At 36.4% G+C, this 17,333-nt stretch overlaps 2 protein-coding genes across 3 annotated transcripts; both read left to right on the forward strand.

The window, feature by feature from the left end:
• The first annotated feature begins 313 nt into the window (after positions 1–313).
• Positions 314–7,176, forward strand: dad1 (defender against cell death 1). The gene is made up of 3 exons (XM_084411956.1): positions 314–626; positions 2,065–2,213; positions 6,996–7,176. The coding sequence occupies exons 1-2, from the start codon at positions 416–418 to the stop codon at positions 2,193–2,195; spliced, it is 342 nt and encodes a 113-aa protein (XP_084268082.1). The 5' UTR covers positions 314–415; the 3' UTR covers positions 2,196–2,213; positions 6,996–7,176.
• A 280-nt stretch (positions 7,177–7,456) lies between these two features.
• pigr (polymeric immunoglobulin receptor) lies at positions 7,457–17,248 on the forward strand. 2 transcript variants are annotated; one of them, XM_084411939.1, is made up of 8 exons: positions 7,460–7,625; positions 10,215–10,559; positions 11,588–11,669; positions 11,872–12,098; positions 14,065–14,143; positions 15,849–15,943; positions 16,154–16,203; positions 16,487–17,248. In XM_084411939.1, exons 1-8 carry the CDS (start codon positions 7,577–7,579, stop codon positions 16,568–16,570), a joined length of 1,011 nt encoding a protein of 336 aa, XP_084268065.1. In that variant the 5' UTR covers positions 7,460–7,576; the 3' UTR covers positions 16,571–17,248. The 2 variants fall into 2 exon arrangements, with proteins under 2 accessions (XP_084268064.1, XP_084268065.1); XM_084411938.1 differs by having other exon boundaries at positions 7,457–7,625; positions 16,154–17,248.
• The last annotated feature ends 85 nt before the right edge of the window (positions 17,249–17,333 follow it).

A 17,333-nucleotide genomic window follows, 5' to 3' on the forward strand; every position in this document is an offset into this window, starting at 1 on the left:
TAGTTATTCCGAGTGGATTTGGAAAATTATAGGCCTACTGATAGAAAATTAGGTTGTGTAGTTGTTTGTATTATGCTTTATATTCAAAAAATAATATTTCTAATTAAAATGATATATAAATAGTCAAATCATATGTCAGTCTTTTATAGTGTTAAAGGAATTGGGTTTAACGTCATTATTTTCTTTGATCAATAGCAATGTTCATAGTTTATTGTTGTTAATTAATATGATTCTGTAATGTGTACATGTTTGTTTTCTCGAACACGAACGCTTCACGAGCATCGGAACTAAAATTCACCTGCAGTTTCAATGGGGAACATTTAGTGGACGCACATCTGTCTCTCTCTGCTTACACGTCATTCATTTCCTTGCTGCTTGATTTCTAGGGAAATTGTGCTCGTGTTGAGGAGAAATTATGTCTAACTCGGTATTTTCTGTTTTGTCGCGTTTTGTGGAGGAGTACAGGAGCAGCACACCGAATAAGCTGAAGATGATCGACGCTTATATGCTGTATATTTTGCTGACAGGAGTGTTTCAGTTCCTGTACTGTGTGCTGGTGGGAACGTTTCCCTTCAACAGCTTCTTATCTGGATTCATTTCATGTGTGGGATGCTTCATACTGGCGGGTATTTACGCAAATTTAATCATATATAAATAGAATCAAAAGTTATTGTTTAATGGGCTTATCTTTGTCCAATTTATATATGTCTGTTTATGATGTTAATTAAAAAATATATATATTGCACCAAAAAGGCAAACGGTCATGTAAAACTTTTATTTTAATTGTCTTTATGATTTCAGTATATAATATATGCACACATACATGCACTACGGGTTCAAAAAAGTTTGCAATAATTACAAAAAAATTGTTTTTGGAATAACTATATTGTGCCCAACAAAGCTGAATTTATCTGATCAAAAATACAGTAAAATTGTGAAATATTCATGCAATTTAAAATAACTTGTTTATGTGTTTTAATGTGTGTTAAAATGTAAATTGTTCAGCTATTATTTCAGTCTTTAATGTTATATATATATATATATATATACCCCCCATTTAGATGGTAAAACAACTTAATATGAAATAATAATAGCATATTATAAGATAAGATTGTTTTATCTTTATTTATTTAATGTGATTATTTAAAGAACCTCATATCTGAGTTTATATATATATATATATATATATATATATATGGGTCAATGACGTGACGGGTCATTTTTTTGTCCAAAGGCCTTAATAATAATAATAATAATTAAAAAACAAATATATAACATCCAAAGTATGTAAGGTAGTACAACTTGATCTCTTTTACTGAATCCAAAAGGTTTTAATTATATTTTACTACATATAAAGGTATTTAAAAGATTTTGAAGTGTCAAAAGGTCATTCGGTAAAACCGATATAGTAAATATTTAAATGGAATAATATTGTTTTTAATAACTAAAGGAACTACAATAATACAAATATAAAGCAGATAAGGCTCTTTTTTTTAATATTTCCCCTTTTCTCCTTTCCCTGTGCAATGTTTTACTTGAATATGTTGGAGTGTTTAGAGTAGTCCAATAAATGATTACATTTATGAGATCAGTGATCATTTTATTTAATATTTCTTCTGTGGTACACACTATATACTATCGCAACATCAATGTCAAATCAGTTTTTAACTTTCAAATCAGTGGTTAAACCAAATGACTTTTTTGGTGACAAATTTTTTCCATCTTGTAAAAAAATGACAAAAAACAGTGTTAATTGATTGTACAAACCACAAAATCTTATTGTTAACACCTAGGTAAACTATATATTTATATCTCCATTCTTTTTTTTTTTACACTTTTAAAAACCTTATTCGTCAATGACCCTTATATATATATATATATATATATATATATATATATATATATATTAAAAAATTGATATCGTCCCATGTTTTCTAATCCTTAACCATTTAAATAACCACCTACACCAAACAATGTTGATATATCCAGGTCTTGTATGTGTGCTGTAGTCATAAAGTAGGCTATAGTTTGATAATTAATGTCTTTATGTTCTTCTATCTTCAGTCTGTCTTCGCATCCAGATCAACCCTCAGAATAAAGGAGATTTCCTGACCGTCTCTCCTGAGAGAGCATTCGCTGACTTCCTCTTCGCTCACACCGTTCTGCATCTAGTGGTCGTCAATTTTGTTGGCTGAATGAGAGCGTCCCAGCAGGTGTGTGTACAGCAGATGGTTGCGTTTTAAGAGTGGTTCAAAATCACTTTTCATGTGTGTAATTTGTTAGACAATCTATTTAGTCAAATCTGTGTGTGATTCAGTTCCAATTGTAAATGAGGTTCTGTTGTGCACAGATGAACTGTCTCATAGCTCAGAAACCAGAAAAGAAAACAAAGCAACAAAATTGCAGATATGGATCCTGATCCTTTTCATCTATATTAGGCACCAGAGGGTTTAAAGGAGAACTCCGGTCAATTTTAACATTGAGCTAATTTTTTTGTACATTTGGAGTGCTGTCAATACAGAGAACAACGACAAAAATCGGTGTTGCCTACACCGAGTTATTCTATTTTTAAAATTTGCACCCTATTGACTTCAATGGGGCAAGTAGTAAGCCTGCTTTTTAGCCTCTTAACATCCTTTAAGTGTCATTACAAGTGCACAGAAAATGTGAGTGATTCCTTCCGAGTGAACACGAGTGGATCTGACTGCAGTAGATGTTAGAGATATTAATAAAAATGAAGTTAATTCAGCCAGCGCTCATACCTTTGTTTACATCCTGTTTTCGGTGGAAGGCCATAGTAATCGATTGTCGAGTTCACGCGCGTGATCATAGGTACTAAACCTATGCGCGTGAACTCGACAATCGATTACTATGGCCTTCCACCGAAAACAGGATGTAAACAAAGGTATGAGCGCTGGCTGAATTAACTTCATTTTTATTAATATCTCTAACATCTACTGCAGTCAGATCCACTCGTGTTCACTCGGAAGGAATCACTCACATTTTCTGTGCACTTGTAATGACACTTAAAGGATGTTAAGAGGCTAAAAAGCAGGCTTACTACTTGCCCCATTGAAGTCAATAGGGTGCAAATTTTAAAAATAGAATAACTCGGTGTAGGCAACACCGATTTTTGTCGTTGTTCTCTGTATTGACAGCACTCCAAATGTACAAAAAAATTAGCTCAATGTTAAAATTGACCGGAGTTCTCCTTTAATATCTGTCAGCTAGAGAGTTTTTAGAGAAATTGGCTTAGGAAGCAAGCAGTTTAGAGTGTATTTTAAACTGCTTGCTTCCTAAGCCAATTTCTCTAAAAACTCTCTAGCTGACAGATATTAAACCCTCTGGTGCCTAATATAGACAAATGACCTGACACAGCTGTATATGCTTCCTTTTTCATGTCATGTATTGATTTGTGTGCAATGAAATATTTAGTTGGACAGAAGTGCCTTAAAGGGGGACCTATTATGCAAAATTCACATTCACAAACAACCTGCCTATAATGGTAAAATCCACCCACTCCTTTTTTATAATCCCCATAATTCATAAACAGTCTCTCCAAACAAGAGGTTCCAGATTTCCATGACTGGTGACGATCTGCCCTAATTAGCATAGATCACACCCTGAGTGAGCCATAACAGTTCGCTATTGCTGTTTACTCACTGTAGCAGCTGAAGATTTACAATGAATGCACCAAAAACATTACAAATGTTCTTTTATTGGATATACTAATGAACATAGGAGTCTCAATAGACTCTCGGCATCTGAGCCACTGAGGACACCGTAGTTGAATTTAATTTATGAAGAAAATGTGCCGAAGAAAGTCGTTAAAGTGTAATATATTTGCGCAAATCATTTTTCGCCAGACTACTTCACACACGAGGGTCAGTGCAATGCTGGATTTTCCTAAAAGTTGTTTCTGAAAGATTTCTAGATTAATATGACAGTACATGCTAGTTTGAATCAAATTAAAGGGATACTTCACCGATTAGCATTAAGTTTTGTATCAGTAGAAACCCAGGAGTATTTTCGAATGACCGTGCTTCCCTCCCTCATGTCCCCCTGAGACGAGAGATTTCTGTGTTGTGTGTCTGGACAAAAAAACAACATCAGAGGTTTGTCCAGAGGCGAGAGACTCCAGCCAGTAGGAGGAGTTCGTTCCGCATGTGTTCAACCCGCCCATAGGGGGATCTCACGATAAAATGCCGTCTTTTCAGTTTCCAGTCGACTAGTAGCCTAGCTGTATCATTTCTCCTGATACTGCCCTCTGTAACCGGTAGGCGTGGCTTGGGAGTGTCCTCTTAGGGCAGCGAAGCAAGTGCATTCTGGGAGTTGTAGTCTTTCATCCACATGAGCCAAAAATAGATTTCTGGCTTTTCTCATTCTAGAAGGCACCAACTTCTAAAATAATTTCACATTTCTACTACATAAATGACCAAATTTAAATACACATTCTTCTTTCCAGCAGTGAAATATCCCTTTAACTCCACATCCACTACATAAATTTACCCACAAAATTTTCAGAAATGTTGTAACTTCTTTCTGAGTCTCTATCTTTGTCAGACTTCTGGAAAGGGGGCGGGAAGCAGCAGCTCATTTGCATTTAAAGGGACACATACAAAAATGTTGTGTTTTTGTTCACAGCCAAAAAGGGGCAAATTTGGCAAGCTATGATACATGATGAGGGACTCAGCAGAGTCTCTAGGGGACACCAGAGACTTATATTACATCTTGTAAAAAAGGGCACAATATAGTCCCCCATTAATCTGTCTAGGGATGGGTACCGAAACTCGGTATTAAACGGGCCCCGGTGCTGAATTATGAAAGACCGCTGGATCGATAAGCTCGGACGTTATCGGTTCTGCTGTCGGTACTGGAGAAATTAAGAAAGTACACTTGCTATTTATTATTGCTATTAAGAAATTATTATCTTGCAAATTTAATCTCGCCAGCCACTTCTATATATAATAATATTGAACCATTTGTCTGTGATGCATTTTTGAGAGAGAGAGAGAGAGCGATCTTTCACGCGGAGCCACGGCGCGCACAACACAACAGCCCTGCTTAATGAGTGACGATGAGGACAGAACTAAACATTCAAACGGTTACACTATAGATCTTTGATATTAAACTAATTTTATTTTAGATTTAGATTTTGGCTTCCAATGATTATAAAAAAAGAAGATATTTGAGGTATAACCATTAAAAACTAAAGCCGCATTTGGACCGCAACTTCCTTCCCCTCACAGCGGTGCGCTGCGGTCATTTCTCCCTAAAACTCAAACGTTACGTCAGAATCTGCACGATCGGTGATTGCTGTAAAATGTAGTCTATACTGTTGCTAAACTGTGGGGCACGTTTGATAATAAAAGGCTATTAAAAGTACCAAAATTGACGCAATAGACGCTGTTCCAAATGCGGCGCGCGCTCCGAAACACACCGCAACGAGACAAGCAACGTATATTTTGGGCTTCGTGTGCGCATCTAAACGATCAAATATGTCAAAATGGCCGTCTTGGAGATTCACTTAAACAGTTTATTCACTTAAATACAGTTTATGTCTTAAATGGGCGTTAATAGAGAAAATATGATGCGTAATAATGATTAGATCTGCATTTGGTCTTAAAGAGGCAGACCTGCTGACGATTGCTCCATTATCGCGAATCAAACAACAAAAGGCAAAGAGAAAATCAGTCGCAGCTCTTGAATGAATAATTTTGGCTTTTATAAGCTTTAATCTATCTATGATAAACTATGCAGTGTTATTTTACATCTGACTTTATTGGATGTCTTTTTAGCCCATATTAGCCTACTCCTGAACAGTAATGTCAGTAGACATTACTGAAATTAAAGCACTGGGTATATAATTTGTATATTTGTTTTATTGTATACTTTTTTTTTTTTTTGGACCATGTGTTTGTACTTTGTTTTTGGTGTCCTATGTCTTCTGTATAAACACAAAAGCCTGCACCCTTCTGCATAACATACATGTTTTATTTGTTTTGTTAAAGCATTGCTTTTTCTTTTGCTATAGATATTTATTTAACACTTCAAAATATAAAGCAATATTAATTATGTTCTAAATAAAAAAAAAATCCCTTTTTTTTTTATATAACAAAAAGAACCGATAAGAATACCGTTAAAGTACCGGATCGATAAGGAGTATCGGTAAGAGTAGTAATACCGTTAAAACCTTAACGATACCCATCCCTAAATCTGTCATTGCTTAATTCTATCTTTCATTCTGTTACAGCATTTTGTGTTCATGTTCGTTCAATAAGGCTTTCAGTTACCATATGTGACCCTGGATCACAAAACCAGTCACATGTCGCACGGGTATATTTGTGGCAATAGCCAGTAATACGTTGTATGGGTCAAAATGATAGATTTTTATTTTATGCCAAAAATCATTAGGATATTAAGTAAAGATCATGATCCATGAAGATATTTTGTAAATTTCCTACCGTAAATATATAAAACATTTATTTTTGTGAGTGAATGCTGCAAAATCACGGACATAAATGGACAACTTTAAAGATGATTTTCTCAATGTTTAGATTTTTTTGTTGTATTTTTGTTGAAATAGTTGTATCACGGCCAAATATTGTCCTATTCTAACAAACCATAAATCAATGGAACTCTTATTTATTCAGCTTTCATGTGATGTATACGTCTCAATAAAAAAAAAAAAAATGCCCATGTGACTGGTATTGTGATCCAGGGTCACAGATGTTATTTAGAGAAATGTAAACGTCCAATGTAAAGTCATCATCATGATATGTTCATGATAGGATGAATTATTCGTTTTTTTTTTTTTTGTCCTGTCAAGTCGATTAATCACATCTAACATAAAAGTTTGTGTCTGTGTCCTTTTATGTCAGATGCGATTAAGCAATTTGACAGCACTATTTTTTTTATGTGTAACTTGTTTTCTCAAGATTTACTGGTCTTGTATTTTGCAACAACCTTTGATGAATTATATTTGTTTTCCACAGATATGAAGACCAAATCCTGCAGAACACCTACAAACCCAACAGTCTGTGGATCTCTCAATGTTAATATATGTTTTGACAGAATTGTCATTCATGATCAGTTCTCGTCTTGTTCCTTAATTTTTCTACTTTTGTAAAACTTTCTGAAAGTTATAGAAGGAAAAATAAATGCCATTAAAAACAATTCAATGATCCTGTGGTGTTTTATTCTATGTAACATTTCTCATCTGAATCTTTGTGTTTATTTAAAAAAAAAAAATATTAAAATGAAAACATTGAACAATAGGCTATTTTATTTTATTTCGAGTCTAAATGAAACCAGAATCATTCTGACCTTACAGTTAATGTTACAATGAAGCAATTCATTTTTGCAGCCATCAGTGTGAAAAAATCCATTTTTTTATAGCGCTTATAGGCCACCGTATATTAGCATTGCACTGAACACAATTGCAGTGTGGAAAACAAATGGTAAACCTCCCACATCTGGATATGGTTGTGCCAGAAGGAAGTGAGAGTAAACGCAGAAAAATTCCTTCTCGCCACAGCTGTCATTAGAAAAGAGGGACTCCGATGGTTTATCAACGATGACTCTTCCGCTACTTCTAACCATTCTTGTTCTTGGTGAACTGCCAGGTGAGCTTTTATCATTCCTTTTGCAAAAACAAATGTTAATGAGGCATTGAAACCATTTCCTAAAACTGTGTTATATGGAAGGGAGCTTGGAAACATGTTTAGAAAGCCGTTCTGCTGCTAAAATTGGTCATGGGTTTAAACTTCCTCTCTTTGGAATATTATATTGAACTGCTGGCAGTTTTAAAACCCAGAACTGAAAAGCGTTCCTAGTTGAGTTTTCATACGAAGGAAAAGGCTGTGACCCTAAATTCCAAGTATTTTGGAGTGTCGTCTAGTGTAACTTTTCCCAAGACAATGTTTTTAGTTAGGTTTTCATTTTCAAAAGAGTCTGTTGAAAATACATGTGAAAATTTTATATTTTGTTATTTGCCTTTTATGCTTGATTGTAGTTTTTGGAAGACCGATGGACAACAGCTTGCGGATGTTTTGAATTTCATAAGTTAAATGGAAAAAGTGAAAATAAAAAAACTGGACAGTGAAAACAGGCCCTATTGGTCACAGTAACAAACGGCCATTTCATGCAGCCATTGTAAGATATTTACAGTTTTCAATAATTGAACATTTCTAAAGAGTTTTAGCTTTATAAAGAACTTGCAATGATGATAAAGTTTTCATTTTGTGACTATTAGATTTTTTGCTTTTATGAGTGTAAATAATACCAGAAGCATTCTGGCATTATTGTTAATGTTAGAACGAACCAATGTATTGTATTTAATTTGAATTTGTACTAATGATGTAAGAGCCATTCACTCTGTTCATCTGCATTCATAGACGGAGAAAGTATGCGTATCACTGGAGAGACATTTTGAGTCTATTGAGGTCAAGGAACAAAATTCTCACAACTATGATATATTTGCATTAAAGAATGTATTTGAATTGCCATGAACTCGTTTTTTTTTTATTGCTGTTTATATCCAATATAATACTTTTATTTGTAATATCGGTAACACTTTACAACTTACAAGGTTTCATTTAAGATTAGTTAACTACAAATGTTAACATTAACAATAAACAATACATCTACAGTTTTGATTAATGTAGTTAATCTCTGCATTTACTAATATTATTTTAAGATCAAAAGTTGTATCTGTTAACATTATTTAAAGTTTTTTTTTGTTTGTTTAAAATGAACAAAATGTGAATGAGTCAATGCATGAGTCATCGTTCCTTCTTCCAAAGCATGTTTTTGTCTTGCCTATTATAAGTGTTTATATTTTAGACCTGGGTGGTTTTCACAGGAAATTGTGTCACTCGCCCGTGTGTGTCTCGTCAACTTTATTTATATGGTTTATATATGCTTTACAGATTAACCATCAGGGATACACAGGAAAATAATGATTCTATAATGCGAACCGAATTCAATTCTGTTTTAAAGCAGCTCTAAAAGGACAATAGTAAACAGAGATTATTCAGTTGAAATCACTTTAGTGTTGATTCAGTTTGGTTCAATAACTGTACAGTTAATCAATTGTGAAATGAGTTCAGTTCACCCATAAAGCAACCAGCTCAGTTCAGCTCTTATCCAATAGTGTCAGTGCATTCAAGTCAATATTGCAGAATAGTAAGTCATAAATAAATAGAGAAGTTGCTCCGGCTACTTTGACCCGTGTCTGGTGTGGCAGAGGTTGGTTCACAACGAGTGAGAAAGGTTGACATGGAGCAGCTAAATCTCAAACCTCCAGGGAATCGCCCATTTAAAGAGGAGAGTCTGCTGGCAAAAAGAGAACGCGACAGAGCTCGTAATAAAACAAGAATCAACATTGGCTTGGCTTTTCGGAGATGGTGAAAAAAAACAGGGATGTGAAATGTTGTAAACGTGACGCGGAGATGTTGCGCCAGAACGCCCACCACACACCAGCTTACTGGTGGAGAGGAGACAGTGATGAAGACAATCAGTAAATGGGGATTATTAGGAGGCCATGATGGACAGAGGCCAAGGGGCAAATTTGGCCAGGATGTCGGGGTTACATCATTTTTTTAATGACCACAGAGAGTAAGGGACCTCGGTTTAACGTCTCATCCGAAGGATGGTGCTCTTTGACAGTAGTGTCCCCATCACTATACTGGGGCGTTAGGACCCACACAGACCACAGGGTGAGCGCCCCCTTCTGGCCTCACTTACACCTCAACCTGTTTTTCTCAGGAGGTCTCCCATCCAGGTACTGACCAGTCTCAACCCTGCTTAGTTTCAGTGGGCAACCAGTCTTGGGCTACAGGGTGATATGGCTGCTGAATATTGGCAGTTGATTATTATTCAACTGGTAAGGCATTTTGTTGAACTGATAAATTGCTTCATGTAGCTCTCCAACAGAGTTCCTGTAAAACATTATCTATTGTGAAGGGTCACATTCATCCGCACAGTCACGCAGAGCCGAAGCACAACCAAATCAATGTTCTTCTGCAAAATGCATGCAGTTTTTTATAACCTTTAATGCACTGTGAATGCAAACTAACATTAACAAAGGTTAACAAATTATGTTAAAATTGTTACCTCATGTTAGTTATTGCATCAACTAATGTTAACAACTGAGAACTTATTGTAAAGTTGGTATCATTATCTGTCCGTTATCTGGTTCGATCTGTTTTTAGGTTCCTACTGCACCGTGACGACTGTAGGAGATCTGTCTGTGCTGGAGGGTCAATCCGTCACTGTCCCGTGTCACTATAACCCGCAGTATATCAGCCACGTGAAGTACTGGTGCTACGGCCGGATGAAGGACTTCTGCTCCAGCCTGGCGCGCACCGATGACCCCACATCAGCCCCTAATGTCAAGGGAAGGGTGACGATCGCGGATGACCCCACTCAGCATGTGTTCACCGTGAGCATGCGGAACCTGACGGAGGGGGATTCGGGGTGGTACTGGTGTGGGGTGGAGCTCGGAGGGATGTGGGTTTCTGACAGCACTGCCTCCCTTTATATCAGCGTCATTCAAGGTGAGTTAAGAAAATCGCTTGAATGAAAATACAACTAAACCTTCACAAACTAAAATATAGGCCATGCTAAATCTGTCACACTACTATATCTTGTATCATCAAAAAAGTAATTTTTATTATCAAAGCTAATTAGCATTTTTTTTTTATTGTTAATGTTATAGTGATTAGGGTGACCATATTCCAGGACATGTCCGGCCGGGATTTCGAGATTGCCCAAAATATCCGGGATACGGTTTTTGCTTTCTCGTCGCCATTCATTTTGTTTACATGCACACCTTTTGATTCAGTAGGACTGAATTAATTCCGATTGGTGAATCTGAATGTAGTGTTTACATGAACGCTAAACAAGTGATCGGTTGATGTGCGTTTTAGCATTGCTAAGAAAATCCCTGTGTTTTCGTCTCCATCGGGATCCGTGTGAAGCAGAATGCATGACCTGCAAAGCTGGCACGTACGTGTAATAATTACGTATGTAATAATGTAAACATAATGAATGGTGACTGTACAAAGCAAAAGCCGAATCCCGGGCATTTTAGGCGATCTCGAAATCCTGGCCAGACATGTCCTGGTTAAACAGGACGTATGATCACCCTAATAGTGATAGATAAAACCTTTGCCTATACAGCCTATATAGCCTATATTAGTATTATCATGACAATTACATTTCCTTCTATATTTGTATTATGTACTATAATGCAGAAAATCTCATCTCATTCACATTACTGCACTGTGGACATTTTTTTTTTTTTTGTACTGATTTAATAGTTTATGCTGATTTAAAACTAGGTCAAATTTGATGATTTGGTGGGGGAATAAAAAAAAAATCCTAGTATTCCTAAAATACTCCTACAAATGTTGAAATGTGACCTTTTCTGCTGACTGTATTGATTTAAAATGATTGTTTCTCATATTGATATACATATTGATATTTTGTGCATCCCTAAATGAAATCTATAAACCACTGAAGCGTTTGTGAAGGTGTCATAGAGGTGTAGTAGTCAGCGTAACTCATGGTGGTTTTGTTGCAGGTGTGTCAGTGGTGAACAGTATGGTGAGTGCAGATGAAGGCAGAAGTGTCACTGTTCAGTGTCGTTACAGTAAGAACCTCAGGTAACCTTCAACCCCCCAAAAAATGAATAAATGAAAATCGTTTATTTTCATGACAGTTAGGCACATGTTCCACTAAATTCTCATTGCTGTAATGCATTAATAATATAGATTTATATACATATGTAATACAATTTTTGTCTATGCTAAACTTTTTGCTGATTCATTTTGTTTTTAAATCCTTGTATTACTGTTTTCACTGCAGGTCCAGTGAGAAGCGGTGGTGTCGCAGTGGGAACTGGAACTCCTGCATGGTGACGGATTCTGAAGGAACATTCAGCAGTAGAAACGTGTTCATCCACGATGACAAGAACAGCATGTTCACTGTGACACTAACGCAGCTGGAGATGAGAGACTCGGGCTGGTACTGGTGTGGAGCCGGTCAGCAGCATGGGGCTGTTCATGTGTCAGTCACACCTCAAGCCACAACACGTATGTTACACAGAGCCTATCGCCAACATCACAAACTACATACGTGCATGCAAAACTCGCTGTCACAATGTCAGATGTCTACATGTTTTAAGTGCTGTATGGTTGCTGCCGCATTGCATCACGATGGAAGTTTGTTTGGGAATAGAAAATAACTTCATTGTGACTTTTTATTTCGCAATTAAGACTTATGATTTCTTAAAATTACGAGTTTAGATATAAATTCAGAATTGCAGGACATTATAAACTCGGAATTGTGAGGATTAACATCAGAATTGCGAGAAATAAACTTGCAGTTGAGAGAAATAAAGTAAATAAATGAGAGATATAAACTTGCAATTGCCAAGAAAAAAGTCAGAAATTTGAGTTTTTCAATTCTAATGAACTTATCTCACAATTCTGACTTGAGTTTATAACTCTCAGTTCTGACTTTTCTTGTAGGTTAATTGTGAGTTTATGTCTCGCATTTCTGACTTAATAGCAATTTCAAGTTTATATTTCACAATTCGGACTTGTAGCTGATTTAATATTACAATCAAATAATCTGTTCATCCAATGAACACTTTATCGTGTCTTAACTCTCAGAAAGGATATTTTTTTATGGCCACAGAAAATTAACTCTTTCCTTAGCATGTAGCTGTGATAGCATCGTTAAATTGACGTTGCTTTACATGCAAGGGACCAGAATCCACTAGTTGTGTGAATGTACACCATTTTATTTAACTAAATGACTAACACATAACTATCTAAACAAACACATACACACAATCCTGCATGCTTGGGCAAAATGGAAAGTGAAAGTGAATGAAACTGGAAACAGAAACAGGGAATGAAGCAAGGAAATGAGTCATTTAACCATCTAAACAGAACCATCAGTTTCTGACTTCAAAGCTCCTTGTCAAGAGAGGTCCACCTCTTATAATAAACCTCAGTTTAGTTAATTGTACGATACTTGCATTGCCTTAGCTGTTGAAAAAGCGTCTGGATGCAGTCTCAGGATAAAGTCTTGATTCTTTTGTTAGTCGATGGTGTGGAAGTTGCAATCAATTTCTTCTGTGTTGAATGAAGACATTTTGATGAAGTTGCGATGTTAGTCTGACTGTTTAAACATAGCTGGCATTAGTCGAGGCCTGAGGGGCCGGCCGAGGCCCACATAACGGCAACCAGAAGATGCAGAAAAGAAGGAAGTGGGATCTGTGTGCTTTAACCTCTGAGGATGGTCTCTCATAGGGGTCATGAGCCTGTGGTAACTTAAGCTTTTGGAGGGAAAGTTTACGATTATTTCTCTTCAAGCATGGTAATTTGTATATGTAACTAGATTGGGTGTTGATGCAGAAACTATTAAAGACAACTATTCTTGCAATACTAATATGTTGCATAGGTATCAACATATAATATACATGATCATTTAGATAATCAAAATACAAATTCGTAGATAACATGGTATAGGTCAGGTTACATTAACTGGTGGTTCTATCATAAAGCATGCATACAGTATACAATACAAAATACACTATACAGGACAGTAATAATCACACACAATGTTCTGAAGATATGCACGTTCCTTCATAGCGGGTGTTCTATGAATGAATGTGGAAGAGTCCTTTTTTATGGTCATTATATGTGTTTCAAAAGGGGTATAGAGTAAGAGTGGAGTCTTTCACTTTCTTTTTGGTAAATGGCTTTCATGCCTGGGTGTTAGTTGCTCTCCGGGGGTTGTCCACAGATACCTTGGTGTCTCGTTTTGTTGTTGGTTGAGGGGTTTTAAAGATTGTTAAATATAACAAATAATTATGTCTGATAGGTCCAGCAGATACAGATGAAAAGTCAGAATTGTCTGATAAAAAGTCACAATTACCTTTTTTTTTTTCTTTTTTTTTTTACGTGTGGAAACAGGCTTCCATACATCACTGATCTGAAGTTAAATTCTGCTCAATTTTGTCACATTTGATCTCTGTCCTTGTGCCAGGGGCCACAGTGTCTCCTGTCCAGTATCTGAAGACAACAGTCCGGACTCCATCTGTAATGGGTACAAATGACCCTCACAGGTGACCTCTGTATATTTCCTCATGGCAGATTTCACACGAAGGGATAAAACGCTTTCAGCAATGAGCAATACTGAGATCTGTCACATACACTCTTAAAAATACACTCTTCTCTATTGGCATTGATGGTTCCATGAAGAACATAAAAATCCATGGAAATGCTCAATGCTTCTTTACAGTGGAAGAATGTTCTTTAAATTTTTATTTTTAAGAGTATATGAATGAATATTTTTTTTACCAGTAGTTGATATTTGGGTAACACTTTATTTTGATGGTTCCTTTGAACATTCTTTTGACTATAAGTAACTTTGCAACTACATGTCAGCTAACTCTTATTAGACTGTCTGCTATCTCTTTATTGTTCCTCAAACAGACATTCTACTGACTATAAAAAGCACTAAATGGTTTAGCTCAGTACTTGAGCGAACTATAGTTCATATATATATATATATATAGAGATTATATAGTTTATATATAAACGCATTATAGTCCTTCACGTCTATTGCGATCTCAAAATTCTGGCTAGTTGATAATACCTAGAACATCAAAATCGACTGCTGCCGGTAGATCCTTTTCCTATTTATCACCAAAACTTTGGAACAGTCTTCCTAACATTGTCCGGGAAGCAGACACACTCTGTCAGTTCAAATCTAGACTAAAAACACATTTCTTTAACCTGGCATACACATAACACATTATAAACTTCGATAATTCAATGTTAGGCTGCATAGATTAGGTCAGCCGGAACCGGGAACACTTCCCATAAATCCAGATGTACTCGTTACATCATAAGAAGAATGGCGTCTACGCTAATATCAGTCTCTCTGTTTATCCCGATGTTAACCGCAGTCCCACGGATCCAGATCTGATGAGGGACCTGCGCCTGGATGCGACGACAACGCAGTCCTGAAGTGTCAACTAGTCTCTCCCCTGTGAAGGCCTCCTTCTCTTCTCCTTCCCTTTAACTCTGCAAAGATAAAACGCTCAAAATAATTCCAGTTCACATGGCTAAATAATTCTGCATTATACATTTTTAAGGCCAGACAAGTCATTTGTTGAGGTCAATTTGTAAAGAAAGACTACATGCCTGCACACATATATATTCAAACGCGCATACCTATAGACTAAACACGTAATACGCATGTGCACACGTTCTCACAGGTTCGTGTTTTTGAAGTTTGCGTAGAGAGAACTTTTTTTTTCTCCATTTTTCAAGGTTTGCGTTCTCGAGCCGCCAGGCACTGTTGATGTGCGAATGAGCAGCCGGAGTGCGTTAAGGGTTTTCTGTTAGAGCGGTGTCTTGTTAGCGGCCCCTAAGTTAATAACTAATGATCTTTGCAACGGAAGTGAATCAATCAAAACTAACTTTAGCTGGACAATAACTTTATTCTAGAGCTGCTGTAAAGCCCAAACAATCTCTGTTACTTGTTTCCTATTATCACTGTAAAGCTGCTTTGAAACAATCTATATTGTTAAAAGTGCTATATAAATGAAGGTGACTTGACTATAAGTAACTTTGCAACTACTTATTCTAATCCCACCAGTCTACTAATAATCTACTTACACTCTAATGAGAGTTAATAGACATGTAGGTGCAACGTTACCTATAGTCAGTAGAATGTGTTAAAGGGACCATCAAAATAAAGTGAACCCGATATTTGACCAGCACTAATATTGGTATTCGACTAACACATCATGTCTGTTTCAGCCGTCCTGTTTGGGAGTCTCTTCTTGTGGTGTGTGGAGTTGTACTTCTGGTCATGACTGTCTCTCTGGCACTTTGGCAGTTGCGGAAACATTATAGTAAGTTTGTGTTTTAAGTGGCCTAAAAAGTTATTGGTTACTTAACAAACTCGTCTGGAACATTACTCCATTCTGATTTCTAAGCTTAAATGATGTCTCTGGATTTGTAGACTACCTGTTTTCCTTCATTTAACCTCAAACTCAAAAGGTTGTGTTCTAATTTTTCTGTGAAATAATGCTTCACGGCTATTTTTTTGGTTCATTTTGCAGAGAAAAAGCAGAAGCATCAAAGGACAAATGAAACGAACGATGATTTCACAGTCAGTGCAGTTTATCTCTGTTATCTAACAGTCACATCACCTTGTCTCTTTGAGGATGATTCATTGGTGCATGTTATTATGGAAACGGAATAAAAAATGTTGCCACTTTTTATCTCACAACTGACTTTTTTTCCCCTCAGAATTGTGAGATATAAACTAGCAATTTAAAAAGGGTAATTGCGATTATAAAGCTCTTGTGGTGACCAGTGGATGTTTAATGATGCAAATATTGATGACAAGGTCTTCTGGGTGCGGTATTTGATAGTATTCTGCTTGTTTGCAGATGTGTCCATGGAGAGAAGGAGACTATAAGAACACGTCAGTGATTTTCCTGAATGCTCCAGCTCAGCAGGTCCAAATGCTCTAACCAGAGGAGCCTCGTGATGGGAAACAACTCATGGACATTCTGATGATGGAGAATTTAAAGTGAGCAGATGGACACTATGACTCTAGTCAATGAAAGACCTGCAGAATCGAGAAACTGGGGTTATATTTGACATTTCTTCACATTTAACAGTTAAATGGAGTATAATCTTTCATTTCAATGCATTTTTCATGTTGTGTATTTCATGCTTATCTGTCTGTAAGTAAAGGTGGATTCGGAAATATCGTAATTACGAGATTCCAACTTGTAAACTCTGAAAGCTCTGACTTGTAGCATGTGACTGCTGTACCACCTGACTGCTGCAGATTCATTTTGGCGTTGATAGCGCTGCCATAGAAACGCATAATCCGAGTCCGAGAACAGCTTTGAGTAGAACGTCACGGATTGTCATCTAGTAATTATGGTAAAAACACAGCTTTTGTACAAGACTTGTTATGAGTGAGTAGTGTAGTGTGGAATGGACGTGTTCTTACTAAGCGCTGTTTAACAAAGTGAAGGAAATGTGTGAAACACTTGTGAATGATTTTAGAAGAAGGGAAGTACTGAGTGTCTCACTCTTGTTATTTTTGTCTTGTTGTGTTTTTTCCATTATTAAATTCTGTACTGAAAAAGTGCTTTATTCACATTTTATTTCAAGCTGTATTAAAATCTTTAATTGAGTTTGTTTGTCCCCTGCTGTCTATTCTTTTGCTTACAAGTGTTGACCACACACTACCCATTTATGGTGTGACCGACTGCAGTAGTT

Source organism: Rutilus rutilus, assembly GCF_951802725.1.
Source record: "Rutilus rutilus genome assembly, chromosome: 6".
Lineage (NCBI taxonomy): Eukaryota > Metazoa > Chordata > Actinopteri > Cypriniformes > Leuciscidae > Rutilus > Rutilus rutilus.

Bases quoted from the DNA above. Each gene is read 5' to 3' on its own strand.
- dad1 (XM_084411956.1), top strand. From the start codon at position 416: ATGTCTAACTCGGTATTTTCTGTTTTGTCGCGTTTTGTGGAGGAGTAC. The intron at 627-2,064 runs GTATTTACGCAA...TTCTATCTTCAG, and splicing joins GGGATGCTTCATACTGGCGG to TCTGTCTTCGCATCCAGATC.
- pigr (XM_084411938.1), top strand. From the start codon at position 7,577: ATGACTCTTCCGCTACTTCTAACCATTCTTGTTCTTGGTGAACTGCCA. The intron at 11,670-11,871 runs GTAACCTTCAAC...TTTTCACTGCAG, and splicing joins CGTTACAGTAAGAACCTCAG to GTCCAGTGAGAAGCGGTGGT. The intron at 14,144-15,848 runs GTGACCTCTGTA...TGTCTGTTTCAG, and splicing joins GGTACAAATGACCCTCACAG to CCGTCCTGTTTGGGAGTCTC.